The 18,680-nt window shown below is 39.1% G+C and overlaps 2 protein-coding genes across 5 annotated transcripts; one reads left to right on the top strand and one right to left on the bottom strand.

Annotated features, from left to right (window-relative positions):
* The first annotated feature begins 381 nt into the window (after window positions 1-381).
* Window positions 382-12,208, top strand: LOC103717146 (phospholipase A I-like protein). Of its 4 annotated transcripts, XM_088704392.2 has the most exons (19): window positions 415-1,111; window positions 3,853-4,000; window positions 4,159-4,237; window positions 4,337-4,490; window positions 4,574-4,783; window positions 4,885-5,130; window positions 5,223-5,385; window positions 5,468-5,728; window positions 5,820-5,938; window positions 6,013-6,174; window positions 6,601-6,793; window positions 6,920-7,056; window positions 7,400-7,538; window positions 7,749-7,955; window positions 8,053-8,527; window positions 8,629-8,845; window positions 8,940-9,029; window positions 10,445-10,496; window positions 11,453-11,590. In XM_088704392.2, the coding sequence occupies exons 1-18, from the start codon at window positions 602-604 to the stop codon at window positions 10,454-10,456; spliced, it is 3,522 nt and encodes a 1,173-aa protein (XP_088560518.2). In that variant the 5' UTR covers window positions 415-601; the 3' UTR covers window positions 10,457-10,496; window positions 11,453-11,590. The 4 variants fall into 4 exon arrangements, with proteins under 4 accessions (XP_038987798.3, XP_088560518.2, XP_038987797.3 ...); XM_039131870.3 differs by lacking the exon at window positions 10,445-10,496 and having other exon boundaries at window positions 382-1,139; window positions 11,453-12,208; XM_039131869.3 differs by lacking the exon at window positions 10,445-10,496 and having other exon boundaries at window positions 11,453-12,208.
* A 763-nt stretch (window positions 12,209-12,971) lies between these two features.
* GDC1 (Ankyrin repeat family protein) lies at window positions 12,972-17,510 on the bottom strand. Its single transcript, XM_008777283.6, has 2 exons — window positions 16,962-17,510; window positions 12,972-13,409 (listed from the first exon to the last, which is right to left on the bottom strand). The coding sequence occupies exons 1-2, from the start codon at window positions 17,427-17,429 to the stop codon at window positions 13,152-13,154; spliced, it is 726 nt and encodes a 241-aa protein (XP_008775505.3). The 5' UTR covers window positions 17,430-17,510; the 3' UTR covers window positions 12,972-13,151.
* Between the last annotated feature and the right edge of the window lie 1,170 nt (window positions 17,511-18,680).

Here is an 18,680-nt window from a genome sequence, read left to right as displayed (position 1 = left end):
AGGATATTGGAGCTGATAGGATATACCTCGAGGGGGACTCTTCTATGGTGATCGATTGGATTCGGAGGGTGGATCCCTATGGAGATGGTCACCTGATGATTCGTGAGACTCGTAGACTGGTCAGGGAGATAGGCTCATTCTAGATAGCACATATTTACCGGAAGACGAACATAGCTTTAGACTGTGTTGCTACCTATATTGCTCGGCACTCCGGAGAGGTTACCTAGACTAGCATTGCGGATATACTGCTTTTCTTGTATCTTTTACTTTGATTTGGCAGGTTGTATTTATTTAAGAGTAATATGAAATGCCATTTTTACTAAAATAATTATAATAAAAAGATAAAAAGAGGTCTTAGCGTCGCTCGTGCCAAATTTCCGCGTGCTTACAGTTTTTGCCGACTTCGAGGGCTCTGACCAGGTAGCTAACTAAACAAGAAAAGCCTGCAGCGCTCCTTCCTTCTTTTCGTCTCTCCGAACCTCCGACCGACTCGACATATTTTGTCTCCCACCGTTTCGCCCAGCCTCCCCGCCCGATAATCTCAACCCTAAGCACGATCCCATTCTTGGAGAAACCCTAGAATTCCATCCACCCCGAGGCCATGTCATGGGGTTTGGGGTGGAAGCGGCTTTCCGAGATCTTCCATCTGGCCCTCGACTATGGCGAATCCGACGACAATGCCGATAACCCCTCCGCCTCTTCTTCCCCACCGCCGCCGTCCTTGTCGCCTCCGCCATCTCCTTCCTCCGCGGGATTAGGGTTCCGGATCGATCTCGACTGGTCGGCCGGCGAGGACGAGGACCAGGTCGCCCTCCGCCTCCAGTCCCAGCTCATGGTTGCCCTCCCCCTGCCGCAGGACACTGTAGTCCTAGATCTCCACCAGGATGAGGAGGGATGGATCAAAGGGGGCATGAAGGTCGTGAAGCGGCGGGAGCCTCTGAGATCGGTGAAGATGTCGAAGGTTCTGAATTCCGGGCAGCAGAGCGATGGGATTGGCGTTTTGACGCGGTTGATTAGGTCAGATCTGGCAGGGTCTGGGGAAGAGTCTCCAAGGCTTGCGGATCACTGGAAGAGCCTTAAGGTTCTAAACCTGGGTGGATGTGGTTTGTCGGTGAGACTGATGTTGTTAGGTCTTCAAGGTTTTCGTTCATTTGCTTCGTTTGATCTTATGTTTATCAATAGATTCGTGATCTCGTATGGCGCTTTCTTGAATTTTTTTTTTGGATTTCAAATTCAGATTGCACCGGGATTTTATATGTGATCCAAGGAGCTCAACCTATCATTTTTTTCTGCTATTACCATGCGATGTTCGTTAGAATATTCAATGTTAATTTTTGTTTTTTTTCCCGATTTGTGTCATGCTTCTCTTCCTGTTGGTCAATATAGGATTTGTAGCTGATAAAAGATGCAAGGAATTAATCTAATATTTGCTCAAATACACCAATATAGGACTTTTAAGGTGCCTTACTCTTACTGTTGAGCTGACCTCTTGAATCCTTATAGGCTTCATCTCTGAATTACACGGCATATTCTCGGATCAGTTATCAATCACTCTCCACAGTGATAATATTTATGCTTCTTTTATTGCCCATATAACATGAGGAACAGCTGCTACAAATGTTACATAAATGCAATGGTCCGCCTTTGGATCCAGTAGCATACTGTGTAAACTAGACAATGGACTTCTCATATGATTACACAATGTGGCTTGTTAACCAAATAATTGGTTTGCATATGAAATACAACAAATTTTCATTGACATTCAAACTCATGATGGATTGGAGATTGAGATTTTGCCTAGTAGATTAGAAGCATGTGATGGTTTACATCTCTGATGAAAAGTATGCGAACTTCTTGACTCAACAAACTCATAAATATTTTTGAAATATCACAAGCATTGTTCACTTCTGGAAAAGGCTTACTAATATTCTATTTAGAAGCATGTGTTGGGTAAGGTGATCAATCTCACAAGCATTGTTCACTTCTGGAAAAGGCTTACTAATATTCTGAACAGCATTCTATTTATCACAATTGGGTGGAGTAGTGGTGTATGTGACGCTTACATTGAAGAGAAGATGGTGATCTCGAACAATATTGGGTTTGGATTTGGTGATGGATTATTTCAAATCAGATGAATCTGGGTCTACTTGATCCACCTACTTCAGTGATACAATCTTTGTCTTTCTTGATGACCAAAGGTGCCACCCATTTGTATCTCGATCAAGCACTTAGAATGGGATAATAGAAATATGACTAGGAGTCTGTAATGGTGTTCAGAAGAGATGCAGCAAATGGCTATAGGAGAAATTGGTGACCTCCTGCCCGCTTGATGTCCCAAGACAAGGCTTCAACAAATCTGCAGCTGCATGCAGCTTTAGGTTATGAGATCCACAACATGACCTTGCAGATAGTTGTAATGTGAGCATAGAATCATGAGACATGAGAGGCTAATGGCCTATCATGTCGATATCATTATTTTTGTTAGCTCATGTGGATGAGGATGTGAGTGTGGATGGATTAACCATTACGAACTGGATGATTTTCTAAACTTTTTTGATTATGGGACCCGCCATTGAAGATTGTAAATGATCTGGTCTCTGGTCTATTGGTTATGTTCTCCGATCTCTACCACCACCTGTTTGCACCCTTTAACATTTTTTTCTTAATTGTGGCTCACAGGATGGCATGCACATTCATGACAATTTTAATGGGGATTGAAGATTGTATATTATATGAATATGTATACTTTTTTATTTGTTAAGTTGCAATGATGTATATCTTTAATGAGTTAAGAAACTGTATAAAGATCTGACTGTAAAGATCCATGGAGAACTCCATCTCCAAATTTTGCCATTCATAACCTCTTTGCCTTTCAAATGATGATTAAATAAGTCTGACTCAATGTACCTAGTTGCTTATTAAGCTCCCTGCAAAATTTCCTTTGAAACTTATGAGACCAACCCCCACTATCCAATTGAGAATCAGCTTTAGCATTATCATCCTCTTTTCAATTATAAATAGCATTGGAAATTGATTTGCCAAGGAGTTCAACACCATGCATCCTTCCAAAACTGACTAGACTGTCCATTGCCAAGCTAATTTTTAATCCAGTTAAAAACATCACAGCTTCTTAAACACATACTCGAAAGGTGAGAGACTCTTCTGGAGGCACCAAGTTTAAAAGGAGATGGAAACCAATATCACATACAAGGTAAACGTGTGATTAGTATCTGCTATGTTGGCATATCCAACATCTGTTTGTCGCTACTCTGAAAATAAAAATTGGTGGGTGAAGAAGAAAAGTTTAAGTAAAGAGGTATTGTTGCCAAAGTAAAATGGACTCCTTGAGGGAAATGGGTAAAATTTCTGCAAACTGATGAGATGAGAGAATCTCATTACTTATTGTCACGTTTTGAGAATATGAATATAAGCTTCATACTATTTCTTGATAGGCATGTTCTGAGAATATGGATATAACTGATTTTTCAGACACTTCAGGTAAAACATTTTGTGACCACTCTCTCATGTGGTGCTCTTACACTTTATATCTTTGTTTAGTTTCTTTTTTAATTTAATTTTATTTTACTATTGATGATCATTGTCACATTAAAAATTCTGGTTATTGTCTTGTAAATTTTACATTTTACTTGATTTATACTTGTTATTATTTGCATTCTTCTCTTTTTATAGTTATGAAGGAGTTGAGATCATCTGATGTGCTTTCTGAGTTTCTTGTGGCATGATGCTGTTGTAGATCTCAATTATATTGCTGATAGATTGATGGAGCTTTGTAGTATTATCTTTATGCAATGATGTGGCCCTTACTGTGAATTGGTCTTATGGAAATAACAGGTCCTTCCAGTAGAGTTAACACAACTGCCACTACTTGAGAGATTATACCTTGATAACAATAAGCTAACACTTTTGCCACCAGAACTTGGTGAATTGAGAACTCTGAAAGTGTTAGGAGTTGACTATAACATGTTGGTTTCTGTCCCTGGTAAGTTTGAATCTTTTATGACCTTTACCTAAGACTATTTCATCCATAGATTGTTGGATTATACTATTTGCGATTGTACAGAAACTGAAAAAAATTGCCCATTCAAGTTGCAAAACTTGCTAACCTAATTGAACCACAAATTTTTGTCTTTTGAGCAGTTGAGCTTAGGCAGTGTGTTATGCTGGTGGAGTTATCACTGGAACATAACAAACTTGTCCGCCCACTTCTGGATTTCAGGTCATTCGATTATCAGTTGTCTTGATGCCTTTACCTTCTCCATTCCAAATTGCTCTGAGATGTTCTTAGCCTTAACATTTCTTTTCAGTTATATGGCAGGGCTATGGCAGAGCTTCGTATTCTGAGATTGTTTGGCAATCCTCTTGAGTTTCTTCCAGAAATTTTGCCGTTGCAAAATCTTCGACATTTATCGCTTGCTAATATCAGAATCGAGGCAACTGAGAATCTAAAATCTGTAACCGTACAAATTGAGGTATAGCTCTCCTGCAACTTTTACGAGTCTTGTGCTAGCCTTTTAAGTTATGTAATGGTTATAACCTCCTTTGGTCATTTCAGACAGATAACAGTTCCTATTTCACTGCATCTAGACACAAGCTTAGTGCCTTCTTCTCTCTAATCTTCCGGTTTTCTTCATGTCATCATCCTTTGCTGGCATCTGCACTAGCCAAGATTATGCAAGATCATAGCAATCGTATAGCTGTTAGCAAAGAAGAAAATGCTATAAGGCAGCTCATAAGTATGATAAGCAGTGACAATCGCCATGTGGTATGTAGCTGCAAATTCTTTCAAGAAACCAGATTAATGTAGTCTTTAACTCCAGTTCTCAATTCGATAATATCTTTTACAATGGTTACCACATGTTGCAGGTTGAACAAGCATGTTCTGCTCTTTCTTCACTGGCAGCTGATGTTTCTTTGGCAATGCAATTGATTAAATCTGACATAATGCAACCTATTGAATTAGTTCTGAGATCAGTTGACCAAGAAGAGTTGATATCTGTATTGCAAGTTGTGGTCACCTTGGCTTTTGCCTCTGATAGTGTTGCTCAAAAGATGCTGACCAAAGACGTCCTGAAATCACTTAAAGCACTGTGTGCACACAAGAACATAGAGGCAAGATAACCCAGAGATAAGATTCTTGTTGATGAATTGCTTTCTCAGTTTTGCCATAATCACATGCATTATACAATCTGTTCTTTTATCAGGTGCAACGCCTATCTTTATTTGCAGTTGGCAATTTAGCTTTCTGTTTGGAGAATCGTCACACCCTAGCTCAATCTGAAAGCTTGCATGAACTTCTTCTACGCCTGACAGTTACACCAGAGTCACGTGTGAACAAGGCTGCTGCACGTGCTTTGGCAATTCTTGGTATGTTATTTTTTTAATCATGGTTCTGTTTATATCATTTTGTCATTAATTTAATCTTTGTATTCTATTGTCCTCACTTCAGGAGAGAATGAGAATTTGCGTCGAGCAGTAAGAGGAAAGCCAGTTGGGAAGCAAGGACTACGGATACTATCAATGGATGGGGGTGGGATGAAGGGTTTGGCAACAGTTCAGATGCTTAGACAGATTGAAGAAGGAACTGGAAAGCGTATACATGAAATGTTTGACCTTATCTGTGGTACATCCACGGGTGGTATGCTTGCTGTAGCTCTTGGCATTAAACAAATGACTTTGGATCAATGTGAAGAAATATACAAAAAACTAGGTGAAGAGTCTGGACTGTGACTGTAAAAGTTATGTCAAGCTCATTTTTTCTAAGTATCACACCCATGCTTAAGTGCTGTTTTCTTTCTCAGGAAAGCTCGTATTTGCTGAGCCTGTCCCTAAAGATGAAGCTACTTCCTGGAGAGAGAAACTCGATCAACTTTACAAAAGTTCGTCACAAAGCTTTAGAGTAGTTGTGCATGGATCTAAAGTAAGGATATTTGAATTTTTTTTGTCTGATTTATTTCTGTTCTTCAGGACCTTACCTCAAGAGCTTTCTTTCAGCACAGTGCAGATCAATTTGAAAGGTTACTGAAAGAGATGTGTGTTGATGAAGAGGGTGACCTTTTAATAGAGTCTGCTGTGAAGGGCATCCCAAAGGTTTTTGTAGTATCAACTCTGGTCAGCGTTATGCCAGCTCAACCATTTCTTTTCCGAAATTATCAGGTTTGTCCATTTGCAGTATGTTCCATGCTAGTTCATATGCGCATTAATGACCTAGTACACTTATAAAGGCTGCTTCTTACATGTTTACTCATTTTTGGAAGCAATCTCTTCATGAATAAAGTTGCCTTTTATATCTTTATAATTATCCAGCTATTTTGTTACAGAAAATGCATTCTGAAGTTCTTTCCATGGAATGATTGATCTACCTTGTGTTTAGAATTTTTCTTATAATGCAATAGCTGAAAGATCTCTCACAAAAATTCTTGTCTGGATGCTCATGATAATCTTTTTCCTCCTTAACTATCATGGTTTACATAATCTGATATAAGCAGCATGGGAGTTAGATTTCCCTCTCTCTCTCTCTCTCTCTCTCTCTCTCTCTATGAATACTGAATTGGCCAATAACAGCTTCTGCATGTCTTCTAGTATCCGGCTGGCACCCCGGAGCTCCCTTCAGGAATGGCTGAGAGTCCTGCGATCAGTGCAATTGGAACATCTGCCCCTGGTACTCAAATTGGTATCCGGCGTAGTGCTTTTATTGGAAGCTGCAAGCATCAGATATGGCAAGCTATAAGAGCATCATCTGCTGCTCCATATTATCTTGATGATTACTCGGATGGTAATCATTCCTAGCCTTTTAACTACATCTTGCCTTGGATTCTTTTAAATCATGTGCATGTGGTTGACCTTCTCTGGAAACTTCGTAATTGGTGGCAATTTTGTTATCCTTTGCAATTTCTTACAGATGTAAATCGTTGGCAAGATGGAGCTATTGTAGCAAATAATCCAACTATCTTTGCTATAAGAGAAGCACAACTTTTATGGCCTGATACACAAATTGATTGTATAGTTTCAATAGGATGTGGTTCAGTTCCAACCAAGGTAAGTTGCACTCTTTGCTTAATGTCCCCTCTTGGCTGTCTGAACATGTTGCCTGTGTATTTGGAATTAACCAATGGATAACCCACCACGCAGACTGGCAAGATGATATGAAAATTATTGACTAGTCAGTAATTAACAATATACTCGTAGCTTACTACAAATGTATGAAAATTATAATCTGAAGGTGTTGTATAGCAATTTAAAATACATTAACACCTATATAAATTCGATTTTCTATATTCTCATTGGAGACTTGAATGTTGATTGGCATTACTTTGATGAACGCATGTTATATAAATTCTTCATGTTCTTAAACTCTTTTGCTTTTACTGGCAATATTTAGGCTCGAAAAGGTGGTTGGCGTTATCTAGATACAGGACAAGTCTTGATTGAGAGTGCATGCTCAGTGGAGCGAGTGGAGGAAGCGATGGACAGTTTGATACCCATGCTTCCTCAAATGCATTATTTTCGATTTAACCCAGGTGATTCATTAACTGAGAAATTTGTGCATGAATTGAAGAATCTGTGGATTTTCTTTCATCTATGTCAATGTTTCAGCTTCAGCCATAGACTTCTAATGTGTGATTAATCTAGATAATATCAGCTAATTTCAAGGAAGCCTTTTTGTGCTCTGTTTGGCTTGTAAGTTATTGAGAACAATGATACAGTGTGAACTTGTTTCACATTGACAGTTGATGAGCGATATGGAATGGAACTAGATGAGACTGATCCTGCCATTTGGCTTAAGCTGGAAGCTGCAACTGAGGAGTACATTCAGAAAAATTCTGAATCTTTTAAAAATCTCTGCGAGCGACTAGTTCCAAGATACCATAGTGAAGAAAAAATAATGGAGAAATTGAAGATTCAGCAATTTTCTAAATCAAAACCATCAAACTCAGGTTTCTATCATTTTTCTCTGTTGCTTGAGTGTTATTAAACTTAAACTCATTCTAGTCTTTTGTAAGTTGCTGGAGTTTAATGTATCTTTTCCCCCAGGGCTCGACGAAAACAGCCCTTCGTTAGGCTGGAGGCGCATGGTACTACTTGTGGAATCTTCACATAGTCCTGATTCTGGAAGGACTATTCATCATGCTCGTTCTCTTGAGACCTTTTGTGCTCGAAATGGCATTAGATTATCTCTTCTGAATCGAGCATCAGGATTTTCCAAGCCAGCAACTGCATTTCCTTCACCATTTACATCACCATTGTTTACTGGAAGCTTTCCATCAAGTCCACTTCTATATAGTCCTGAATTTGGTCCTCAGCGAGCAAATCGGATTGATTTAGTTCCACCACTTAGCCTGGATGGTCATGCAATTGTGAAGGCACCAGGGTCACCACCAACATCTCCATTATTGTCTAGGCAACCCTCTATACATGTTCGTGCATTACACGATAAATTACAGAATTTACCCCAAGTAGGCATAATACATCTGGCTCTTCAAAATGACTCGACAGGTTCAATATTAAGGTCTAATATTGCCCTTCTTTCTTTGATATATTGTAGCGCGCATCTTTGGTTTGATTATTTTTTAATCTTGTTGTAACCTGACATGGTGATCTTTCTATCAGTTGGCAGAATGACGTGTTTGTGGTTGCGGAACCTGGGGAGCTGGCTGATAGATTTCTTCAGAGTGTTAAGCTGAGCTTGTCATCAATGATGCGAGGGCATAACAGAAAAGAGGCTTATTCATTAACAAAGGTTTCATGTGTCGCTGATTTGGTTGCACGATGGCCCTGGTTTCAAGTTGGAGGGATCGTCCATCGTTATATAGGACGGCAAACACAAGTATGTATTTTTATTTTTTTCAGTTTCTTCTATATTATTTCTTCACCTTTACTAGGCTGTTAGTGATGTATAATTGTCATTTTTATGATTGAAGGTGATGGAGGATAACCAAGAAATTAGTGCATTTATGTTTCGAAGGACAGTTCCTGCTGTTCACTTGACATCTGAGGATGTTCGCTGGATGGTGAGATGTGTTACAATTTGTAGTACTCTACCTTCTTGGATTGTAGAAAGAGCATACCTTATCATTGTGCTGATTGCTATGGTAAATATTGGATAGTTTTCATATACTGCCACTTTTGATTGGTCAAATCAAACACTTGGGAAATAAGTTCCATCAAAAAATGGAGTAGGAATTTAGAGAGAACAAAACATTAAAGTTCTCTGTTGGTTTTCTTAGATTTGTTCTATTGTTCAAAAAGGTCAAAACACCGAGTCAGAAGCCTTCCACATTTTCTTACTCTTTTGAAAGCAAGCTAATGATGTGTATCTGATCTTTGCACTTTGCAATTTATTAAATCTTTGTAGAAGTACTGCAATCATAAGCAAAGAAACTGAGTGCCCCTTCTACTGTTTCCAATTCAGAATTGACTCATCTTGACTGTCCCATATGTGGCTTCTTTGTACATGGTGAACATGGTGGAAATTGTTGGTTCATTGGTTTTTTTGCGTTACAATTGTAATGCGAAAGAACATGGGTAACAGATTCCGAAGCCATTTTCCAATGCATAAGGGAACATAGGTGAATTATTTTTCAAAGTGTTGCCTGGGTAACACTTATCCAGGAAATGCAGATTCCTGGTTAAGTTTCATGCCCTCAAAAGAACAAACCCTAAAAGTTTTCTATTCAATATTCCATGAGGCTGGGACCTCCTTAGGAACTTAAGCAAGCTGAGAACATAGAATTAGTGCATTTAAAACTTGTAAGATACCTGTCACAGGTACTTGCTATAAGGTAGGACCTCATGGATTATCTTATATAAATTATTCAAAAGTTCTACAGCTTGGCATCTCAACACCCTTTTTTCATCTTCATCATCCAAGACACCTACTGTCAAATATCAGGTTGATGGAGTGTATCTCCAAGCTGAGAAAGCTCCATGAAAGGCTTGAGCAGATTTTACAACCTCTTTTCCATGTAATGCAACCTCTCTATTGATTGATGTTGGCTTCCTGGCCAATGCAAATTTAAGCAAGAGAGTGTCCTGCCATGAACACCTGAGTTGAGTTGGTGAGTAAGAATATCTAAGTTACCTGTTGCTCTGTAAACTCATTCAATGTGGGATATTTTTTTTGAATACACCTTTATAATCTAACAATGACTATCAAGTGTTCTCCCAACTATTTGAGTTTGGCTTTATTGATAAGACAATGGTAAAAACAGGAAAAACATGAATACTATTTTCATCCACTTGGTTTTTATAGACTGCTGTGACGATGAAAATTCAGCTTCTTGTTATGGTAGGGCTTGAAATGCCATTTTAATGCTCTAATTATAGTAGGATTTTCTTCCACTTCCAGGAAATCTTAGTTACATAATTTTGTTCTCAGTAAGGTTTAAAATGAAAGAAAAATGATAGGGTTTAGTCCATGCACCAGGAGTCTCACTAGAATATCTGCTGAAGCATCATGGGAGTGGAACTCTTATAGGGTAAGTGATCTTACCATTGATCTTTACCATTGGAAACAATTATTTGAAAAATGTTTCTTTAGGTATCTTGTTCTCTGAAAAGTTATTAGTATGAAAAGTTTTTAACTAGATTTATCATTTGGAATCAGAATTTTTACACGGATTTGTAGTTTCATTGCAACTAAATGTGAACTGGAAGCTATTTAGCTTTGAAAAACTTTCTTGTGATTATGACACTATATTTACATTGTTCCATCATTGGGAAACCAATGGGTATTAATGTAAAAGGGTTGTAATCCATGCGGCATATAGGGGACTCATGTTGTTTACTGAGAGAGGGGGTGTTGGTCTGCAAGGGATTTCAGAATTAGAGGACTTCCCACACTAGATTAAGTTTTTGCCTGGCAGGTGGCCATGGAGTTTAGATAGCAAGGGCCAAGGGGACACATCGAAGGTTACCAGAAGGTAATATTATCATGTCATAAACAAGTGTATCACTAGATTAGCATGGCTTCTGTGATGCAGAAGGACATAGTTAAGGGAAAAAGAGGCGACGGCATTGTTATTGGTTCATTATAGTTGTAAAGGTGATGAGAGTTTTATGTAAGAGAACATTTTTCATTATTTAAAAGCAAAGGTACATAACTATTTCAGGGGTGTGACGGGTGAAGGCACGTGGCTCTGCTTTTCATATTCTCAGAAAGTTACGCTTATTAGTGGGTTCATGGACAAATCAGTTTTGGCGTTTTGTTACATAGATCGGCTTCAGCTATGATTTTTGTGTCAACAGATAGTTCATGTCATTTCTTTGGTGCAAACTCTTGATAATAGTACAAAAATTATTTGCCATTTTGCTTCTGGCTTTTCCCCTTGTATATGAGCTCAAAAATTGTCTATTTTTAAGGCTTACAAGTTCATTTATCTCCAGTTTTCTTTCTTATGAAGCATGCTCCTGAACTTTCTGAATTTTTTTCCAGGTTGGAGCATGGAGAGACAGAATTATAATCTGCACTGGAAAGTATGGGCTTGCTAATAGCCTCGTGAAGGCTTTTCTGGATTCAGGCGCCAAAGCTGTTGTTGCATCATCACTTGAACCTCCTGACCCCCAGTCTGTGTTATTCCATGGGACAGCTGAATATAATGGTTGCGAGAATGGAAAATTCGTTATTGGGGACGAAGAGGCTGAGGATGAAGAGCCAGAGCCACCCAGTCCTGCAAGTGATTGGGAAGACAGTGATGCAGAGAAAGGTAGTGACCACCCATTGAACCTGATTGATGACAATGAAGAGGATTTATCCCAGTTCATATGCCTTTTGTATGACACATTGTTCCAAGAGGGATCAAGAGTAGATGCTGCTTTGCAGCATGCACTCCGCTCCCATCCGAAATTCAAATACACTTGCCACCTACCAAACATACTTTAGTTGTAACAGAAAACAACATTTAAAACTATAAATAATTTAATATAGTAAAAATTAGAATATTTAAGGTAAAGAGTAAAATCAAGTTTTGGGCTATAGAGCATGTTTCCTTATGCACCAGAAAAAGTTTCAGTAACCATGTGCACACCCTTGCAGCAATTGATACGTTGTTGTATATATAAGTTACAGTTTAATGCATAAGCATGGGGTCCTTTCAGACCTTTATTTTTCTATACTTTTGCAGTTGTATCAGAAAAAAATTGTTCCCAGCTCCCTATATACACTCAGTCATATTATAGGTTTTTTGTGTCATTTCTGTTATATAATGTTGAAATTTTGTCTTGTGTTGCATGGCTGTTATGCTTTTGTTTGTAATGATATGGCCTTGCATTCTGCAAAATGGTAAGTTGTTGAAGATTGTGCCGACTCTTACATGCTCGTGGTTTTTGGATGGATGGCTGTGATTCCATCTGTTAGGGTCACTAAAAAATCATTGTTCGTGCTTACTTGTATGCCGAAACTTCGACGGTCAATAAATAAGGACTCCTATCCTAGGTCTGAAACTCGTAGTACGCGCAGGGGGTCTATAAATTACATAATTTCTGATATGTAAGAAATTTAGAGATATTTAGAGATGGTAGATCATCGACATTGGATCCTGATGATCCAGTCAACTAAGCAGATCTAACCTGAAAATCGATCAGCCAGATTGCTGAATATGTTTAGATTGATTCAGATATCAAATGTCTTCATGAGAAGTCCATGGAGCTTATGACTACATGCACATGACAGCTAATATGATCATATCTACAGCATTGAATCAACTTTTTGAGCACTTTGTGGCTTGCATAGAACATATTAATAGAGAAACTACATCTCAATTGGCAACCGATGCTTAGATAATTGAGAAAACAGTTTAACTTGATAGGCTGAATATTCTTAAATTGATTCAGACATTGAATATCTTCATTAGAAGTCAATGGAGCTCATCACTACTTGCACATGGCAGCTTAGGTGATCATTCTAGTGCAATTAAATGAACTTTTTGAGTACTTTGTGGCTTGCATGGAACGTATTAACAAGGGACAAGAATGGCATCGTGAGTTTATAGTCACAATTGCAACATCCAGGCAAGATTTGGTTCACATTCTGCAAAACATTTAAATATATTCTAGCAATCTACAAGAGTAAAACTGACCAAAAAAATATAAAAGAAAAAAAAGGGAGATAATTTTGCATTACAGAAACTCAGAAGTCATCCTTTCGGAACAGAAAACCCTAGGATGAAGTCCTTGATCTCATCACTAGTTGCTCTATCTAAAGCTGTCCTTCCATCTGCATCTTTAACATCATAATTTGCACCAGCTCGCAATAGTTCCTCGATTTTTGGCTTATCACCTTCTGAGGCTGCCAATATCAACAAGATATCCACTGGATGAATGTTCTGGTTTAGAAGGGCCTCCATCTTATCATATGAACCCTCAACAGCAAGCATCCCCATATAATTGAAGTACTGCAAACAATTGGAAGACATTCATCAGTAATCTGACATTAATGTAGATTATTTTCCTGGCAACAAACACTGTTATCTCCAACTACAGTGTTCTTGTTTCTTGCCAAAAAAGTACAGAGATGAAAAGAAATAACAGAGTAGTATGACGTAGATTTTCCAGATGTCTGTTTGTGTCAAGGACTGCAAATCAATCTTCTGAGTCTTCTGAGGTGGATCACAAACTACATAAGCCAGCAATAATTTTCAGAGCAATAACTGGGCATAATAGTTTTTAGAGTGAAAAAAGAATTTGATGACCATGCCACCTCCAGCGTATTTGTTCTTTCTCTAACTTCCACCAAATATCATAAAGATCTCAAAGAAAAAACACAGTTTAGAACAGGAGTATGACTTAAAAAACTAGACTGATTCATTTTCTGTATGATGCAACTAAAAAGAGAAAGGACTTTGGCAACAAACAAAACATTAGGATTGGGTACCTATTTAAATGACCTATGATAAGATGAAAAAGGTTATTAAGTTTGGAATGTGGCAATTTCCAAAACTTCAAACATTGAAGTACAAATACATGCATGTATTTATGTGTGTGTCTATGTATGTGCATGTGTGTAAGTGTGTATGTTTGTGCACATGCAATCACACTTGTGTTTGTCTGTAAGCTAATATCAGAACAATATTTTTGACCAATGTTTAAACCCTGGTGGGATGAGAGGCATCCCAGCCATCCCATCTTTGTTCTAGTGAGAAAACGGGACTAAGATGGAGTTGAGACTTCGAAGCCCATCCACGTGAGGAAAGAAGAAGAAAGAGAAAAGAAAGGAAGGACAGAAGAAAAAAAAAGAGAGGAAAGAAGAAGAAAAGGAAAAACGGAAAAACGAAAAAAAAGGAAAGAAAGAAAGGAAGGGAGAAGAAAAGAAAGAAAGGGAAAAAGGAAGACAAAAGAAGGGAAAGAAAGAAGAAGAAAAAAGGGGAAAGAAAGAGAGGAAAGAAGAAGAAAAGAAAGAAAAAAAAAAGGAATGAAAGAAGTAAGAAAGTAAAACAAGAAGAAAAAGAAACAAATAAAGAAAGAAATAAAGAAAAAAAGAAGAGAAGAAAGATGGAGGGTACTTACCAGGATGCTCAACAAGAACAGCCATCGAGATGGGCCGGGACAATGGGCTATATTGTTTCCTAGAGAAACCAGGACAGCTACATCCCACAGAATTTAAATCTTTATTTTCGACTTAATAAAAAAGTAGTTAAGGACTAAAGAAAGAAAAATAAAAACATAAGATTCGCTTATAAGTACCCCCCTCCAGTTTTGAATAGCTTAGAAGCATGTAGCCTCCCATTTATTGGGCATAGTGAACCCCACAGAGTTAGTAACACAGTCAAGCTTCTGATTGTATTTAACCCAACAAATGGGCTATTTAAATTAATTTTCGCTATCACACTAGAGGAAAAAGGTGTGAGGAAAACAAAATTCACATATAAGCATACAATATAATATGCAAAAGTTTCAAATACAATCAAATTGATGCAAAATAACCTCTAAGCTATTCATAGTGAACAGACCAAGGGAAGATTGTGAAGGAGAAATGTCTAGTTCTAATCTCTCCTCTTTGAAAAGCATCCAAGGCCTCTTGCCTATTGAGAAATTGGACAATAAAGCGATTGGGGTCAGAGTGTTTTGGTTCCCAATCATAGCCAAAGAGAATAAGCCAAAGAGTCCTAGAAAGCTGGGCGCCGGTGACTTTCTTGTTGCTGCAGGTATGAACATGGATGTTTCCCATACATTGGACCTCCATGAAAGCATTTCTGACCTCCAGATCCACAAGGAGAAAAACCAACAACTTTTCAGGCCTTCGTTTGCTGCCATTGCTATGGTTTGATGGATTTTCTAAAGCAAACTATAGGATTCTTGCACTCCCTCTTGAAGTGGCCCTTATCCCCTTAATGGAAGCAAAGTCTTTTCTTGAATGGAGAGCCTCCTTTGGTAGGTAAGAGTAAAGGCGATTTGGCCGGCGGGAGGAGTTACTGCAGGTAGGCCTAGCAGCATTAACTTGGGGAGCCACAAGTTCAAAGGACAAAGGCCTACCCCAGGTTTCGATGGTTTTGAGGAGGGAGGATAAGTAATGAGGCTGGCCAGAGATGAGTATCGCAGCATTGGAGGGTTTGCTACCAAGAAGGCCAACAGAAGAAGGGGGCCCGAGGGGGGCTCTAATGTACACTTCTGGGTCCTAGATTGAAGGAAGGGCCACCAAGTGCCCTACTCCCAAGGGGCACAGTGTTTGGCCTCCCTGCAACAGCAGGAGGGTGGAGAAAACCTTAAAGAGTCTGTCCCTTCCACGATTATGCAGATTGCGAGCATCTCCATTTTCTATCTCTTTCAATTTCACTTGAAGTCTTCCATCTGACTGAAATTTCCTCCAGTCATCAAAGCTCGAGCGCTGCCTCCGGTTGAACTTCCACGTGGAGAGCTACTGCCGACCCCTTCTTGCAGTCACCATGCCGGGCTCCTGGGATCGCTGAAGATTCTTGATGTTATCTAGTACTTGATGGATAAAATGTCTTCTTTGCACAAATTTTGACATGTAGATCTTCCACGGGCATCGACTTCCCACCTCTCTAGTTCTCTCACAATAGAAGCCCTTGCCGCAGGATTTTCTAAAGAGACTAAATGAATGGGTTTGGATGCAAGCTGGTGCCCGCAAGAGGAAGTTCTTTTGCACCCTTCAGTTGGGACGTTTTCAACACATTGTGGATGGAATTCAATATTATGCAGGAGATTGTTGCTATCAACTAAAGCAGGAGTAAGCTTTGGCAGTGCAAGAGCAACACAGAAAAGAAGGGAGAGAAACGGTGGTCAAAACTGAATCAGTGGCATGATCTGGGAATGCATGAGAACAACACTACAGTACTCACGTAGCAAAGGTAGCTTGGTGCCTTGATGAGAGATTTTGGATGGTAAAATGTAGAAATAAGCCTTGTACCTGGAAATAAGGAATTGCAATTGATAGATAGAGGGGAAAACTTTAATGTTTGAGTAGTTAGAGAAGCAAAGCATGCAAACCCAAGGATAAGAGATGCCCATAGTAATTAGGGTGGCGAGGAACAATAGCTCTTTGTGCTTCCAGAGGGCGACATGGAAGCGGTTATGCACGGCTACATGAGCAAATTCCTAACACTGTTAGACTTCTATATTTGGCAGTGAAACCTTACAATGTTAAATCGAGACTAAAAGACTGCATCTCTTCTCAAATGGTTGTCTGGTATACCTTTATTAGCCCCAACAAAAGGCTCTACAGCAAAATTTGTGGGAGATTTCAGTAAAAAAGAGGCGCCATCTTCTCCAAGAGACCGAATCATTCAGCACAAACAACTAAAAATGCATCAAAACTACAAGAATATCCTATATATAAAAGAAGGAATTTGATATTTCTCAATGCATGCAGAATTGAAAGCTATATGCAACCAATTTGTACAAAATCATGGATACAATTAGGAAATTACTTGGGAATATTAACAACCTAAGGAAATTTAAAGAAGGAAATAAAAATGCACTGGAGTCACCTGTTCGACGTCGTCCCGGTCGAAATCGTCGCGGGACTGGCTGCCGTAGATCCCGGCGCCCTCGGCGTCGACGCCCTTGTTCCCGAAGCGGAACCAGCACCTGGCCCTCGAGCCGGCGCAACCGGGCCCCACCTTGGCCCTCATCCTCGAGTCCCGGAGCCAACCAAGCCGCCTGGTGAGAGCCAGGAACGGAGATCTCAGCCCCGAAGAAGAAGAAGGAGGGATGGAGACATAGATAGCGCAAGGAATCGACGCCATGGCTGGCTCTGGCTCTCTCTCGCGCGCACTCTTGTGTTGATGGCAGGAAAAAGTCAGGAATTTTATTGGTTTCCTTTGTCGTCCTTCGGGTGGGATTTTATCCGGTCCAGCACCAAAAAGAAGAGAGAGAGAGAGAGAGGATGGAAAGGCTTTTTTTTGTGTGCTGGAATCTGGAATCTGTTGTGAGATAAATGAAGGGATTGACGGCATTTATTTCGGTTTGGATGAGGAAATATTGCTCATTCAATGGATAAGGATCGGATTTCGTGGGGTTTAGTTGGTCGGCAGGTGGTGGAGGGAGAGAGGGGAAATCTCATCCACGAAATTGAGCTCAGTTACGGACCGATTCACTTAGCAAATTGGGTTGTCAAAGATTAACTCAGCAATGTCGCCTATATGTTTGCAATTTTTCGCTGGCTTTAGGTAATGCAGCTTGTACAGGGCCAGTGAATGGAGGACTGTAGTTTAAGTTTCTACTTTGGGTCGGGGGTGTATTTTTTGCGCAAAAGAAAGATTTATCTTTCTTTGCACAAATCCACGATGGATGATTAACAAAGTTTGAAGTGTTTTGAAAACTATGCAATAGATGATCCCACGTATGAAGGAGGTGAATCCTTCTTTTGCATAAAAAATAGGCCCTTAATCCTACTACTTCAGCATATTAATATGGGATGAAAGTGGTTCATTGGCAAGTTATTAGTACGCTGCTTATCAGGTAATGACAGATATATCTCAAAATTCACTTTGAAAGATGGACAAGTTCAAAATAAAAATTTGAAAATTAATTTCCACTTCGTGATATGTAAAGAAAACATTTACACCTGGAGGTGATATTTTTTGAGTGAAAATGTGAGTTCCTCTTTTGTTTGGAAGTGCAACAGCACCATGTTTGACCATGCATGCTTTAGACTATAGACTACAGGCCTGGTTGGCTTGGGTTTGGCTAGCATGTTTAGAGTTGGATTATAACAATTTGCAGTAAACCTACATGAAGCTATAATATTTTCGGTGATTCGTCTACTGTATTAAGTTAGATGATGGTTGTACATGTTTACGAGTAAGCAATTTCACAAAATTCATCATAACCATCCGGTCATTTCCAAGTCAACCAAATCAAGATTCTTTCTTCAGGTCAGATCCGATCTGGTTCAATTATCTGTAAGTTTTAATATCCATTAGAGAAGTGGGTTACGGAAATTTAAGGACAAACCTTTTCTGAAGTTGGTAATCAGTCAAATTGGCATAGGCATCTAAACCTTCTGTTAAGAGATGAACCACTCCATCATCCTTACAATTTAAGAGTGTTCAAATTCCGAATTCATCATTACTGTCCTTTTTTTTCCCGGATGCACCAACCTTAGTTAAGTTAAATAAATGCATTAAGTTTTAAGGTTTGCTATTATTATAGACAAAGTTCTATCAAATCTCAGAATTGAAATCTGGTATAGATGGTAAACCGCA

The sequence above is a fragment of the Phoenix dactylifera genome, chromosome 9, assembly GCF_051530095.1.
Source record: "Phoenix dactylifera cultivar Ajwa chromosome 9, Ajwa_hap1_PhDact_Kaust_v1.1, whole genome shotgun sequence".
Classification (NCBI taxonomy): domain Eukaryota; kingdom Viridiplantae; phylum Streptophyta; class Magnoliopsida; order Arecales; family Arecaceae; genus Phoenix; species Phoenix dactylifera.
Note: the sequence above shows the minus strand (reverse complement) of the source record. Positions and strands in the feature narration are given on the sequence as shown.

What these genes read in the sequence shown, in the direction of transcription:
- LOC103717146 (XM_039131869.3), top strand. Translation starts at nt 602, where the DNA reads ATGTCATGGGGTTTGGGGTGGAAGCGGCTTTCCGAGATCTTCCATCTG. An exon ending in AGAAATATACAAAAAACTAG is followed by an intron (nt 5,729 to 5,819) that starts GTGAAGAGTCTG and finishes TTTCTTTCTCAG; the next exon opens with GAAAGCTCGTATTTGCTGAG. An exon ending in TAGTTGTGCATGGATCTAAA is followed by an intron (nt 5,939 to 6,012) that starts GTAAGGATATTT and finishes GCTTTCTTTCAG; the next exon opens with CACAGTGCAGATCAATTTGA.
- GDC1 (XM_008777283.6), bottom strand. Translation starts at nt 17,429, where the DNA reads ATGCCGTCAATCCCTTCATTTATCTCACAACAGATTCCAGATTCCAGC. An exon ending in ACCGGGACGACGTCGAACAG is followed by an intron (nt 13,410 to 16,961) that starts GTGACTCCAGTG and finishes AATTGTTTGCAG; the next exon opens with TACTTCAATTATATGGGGAT.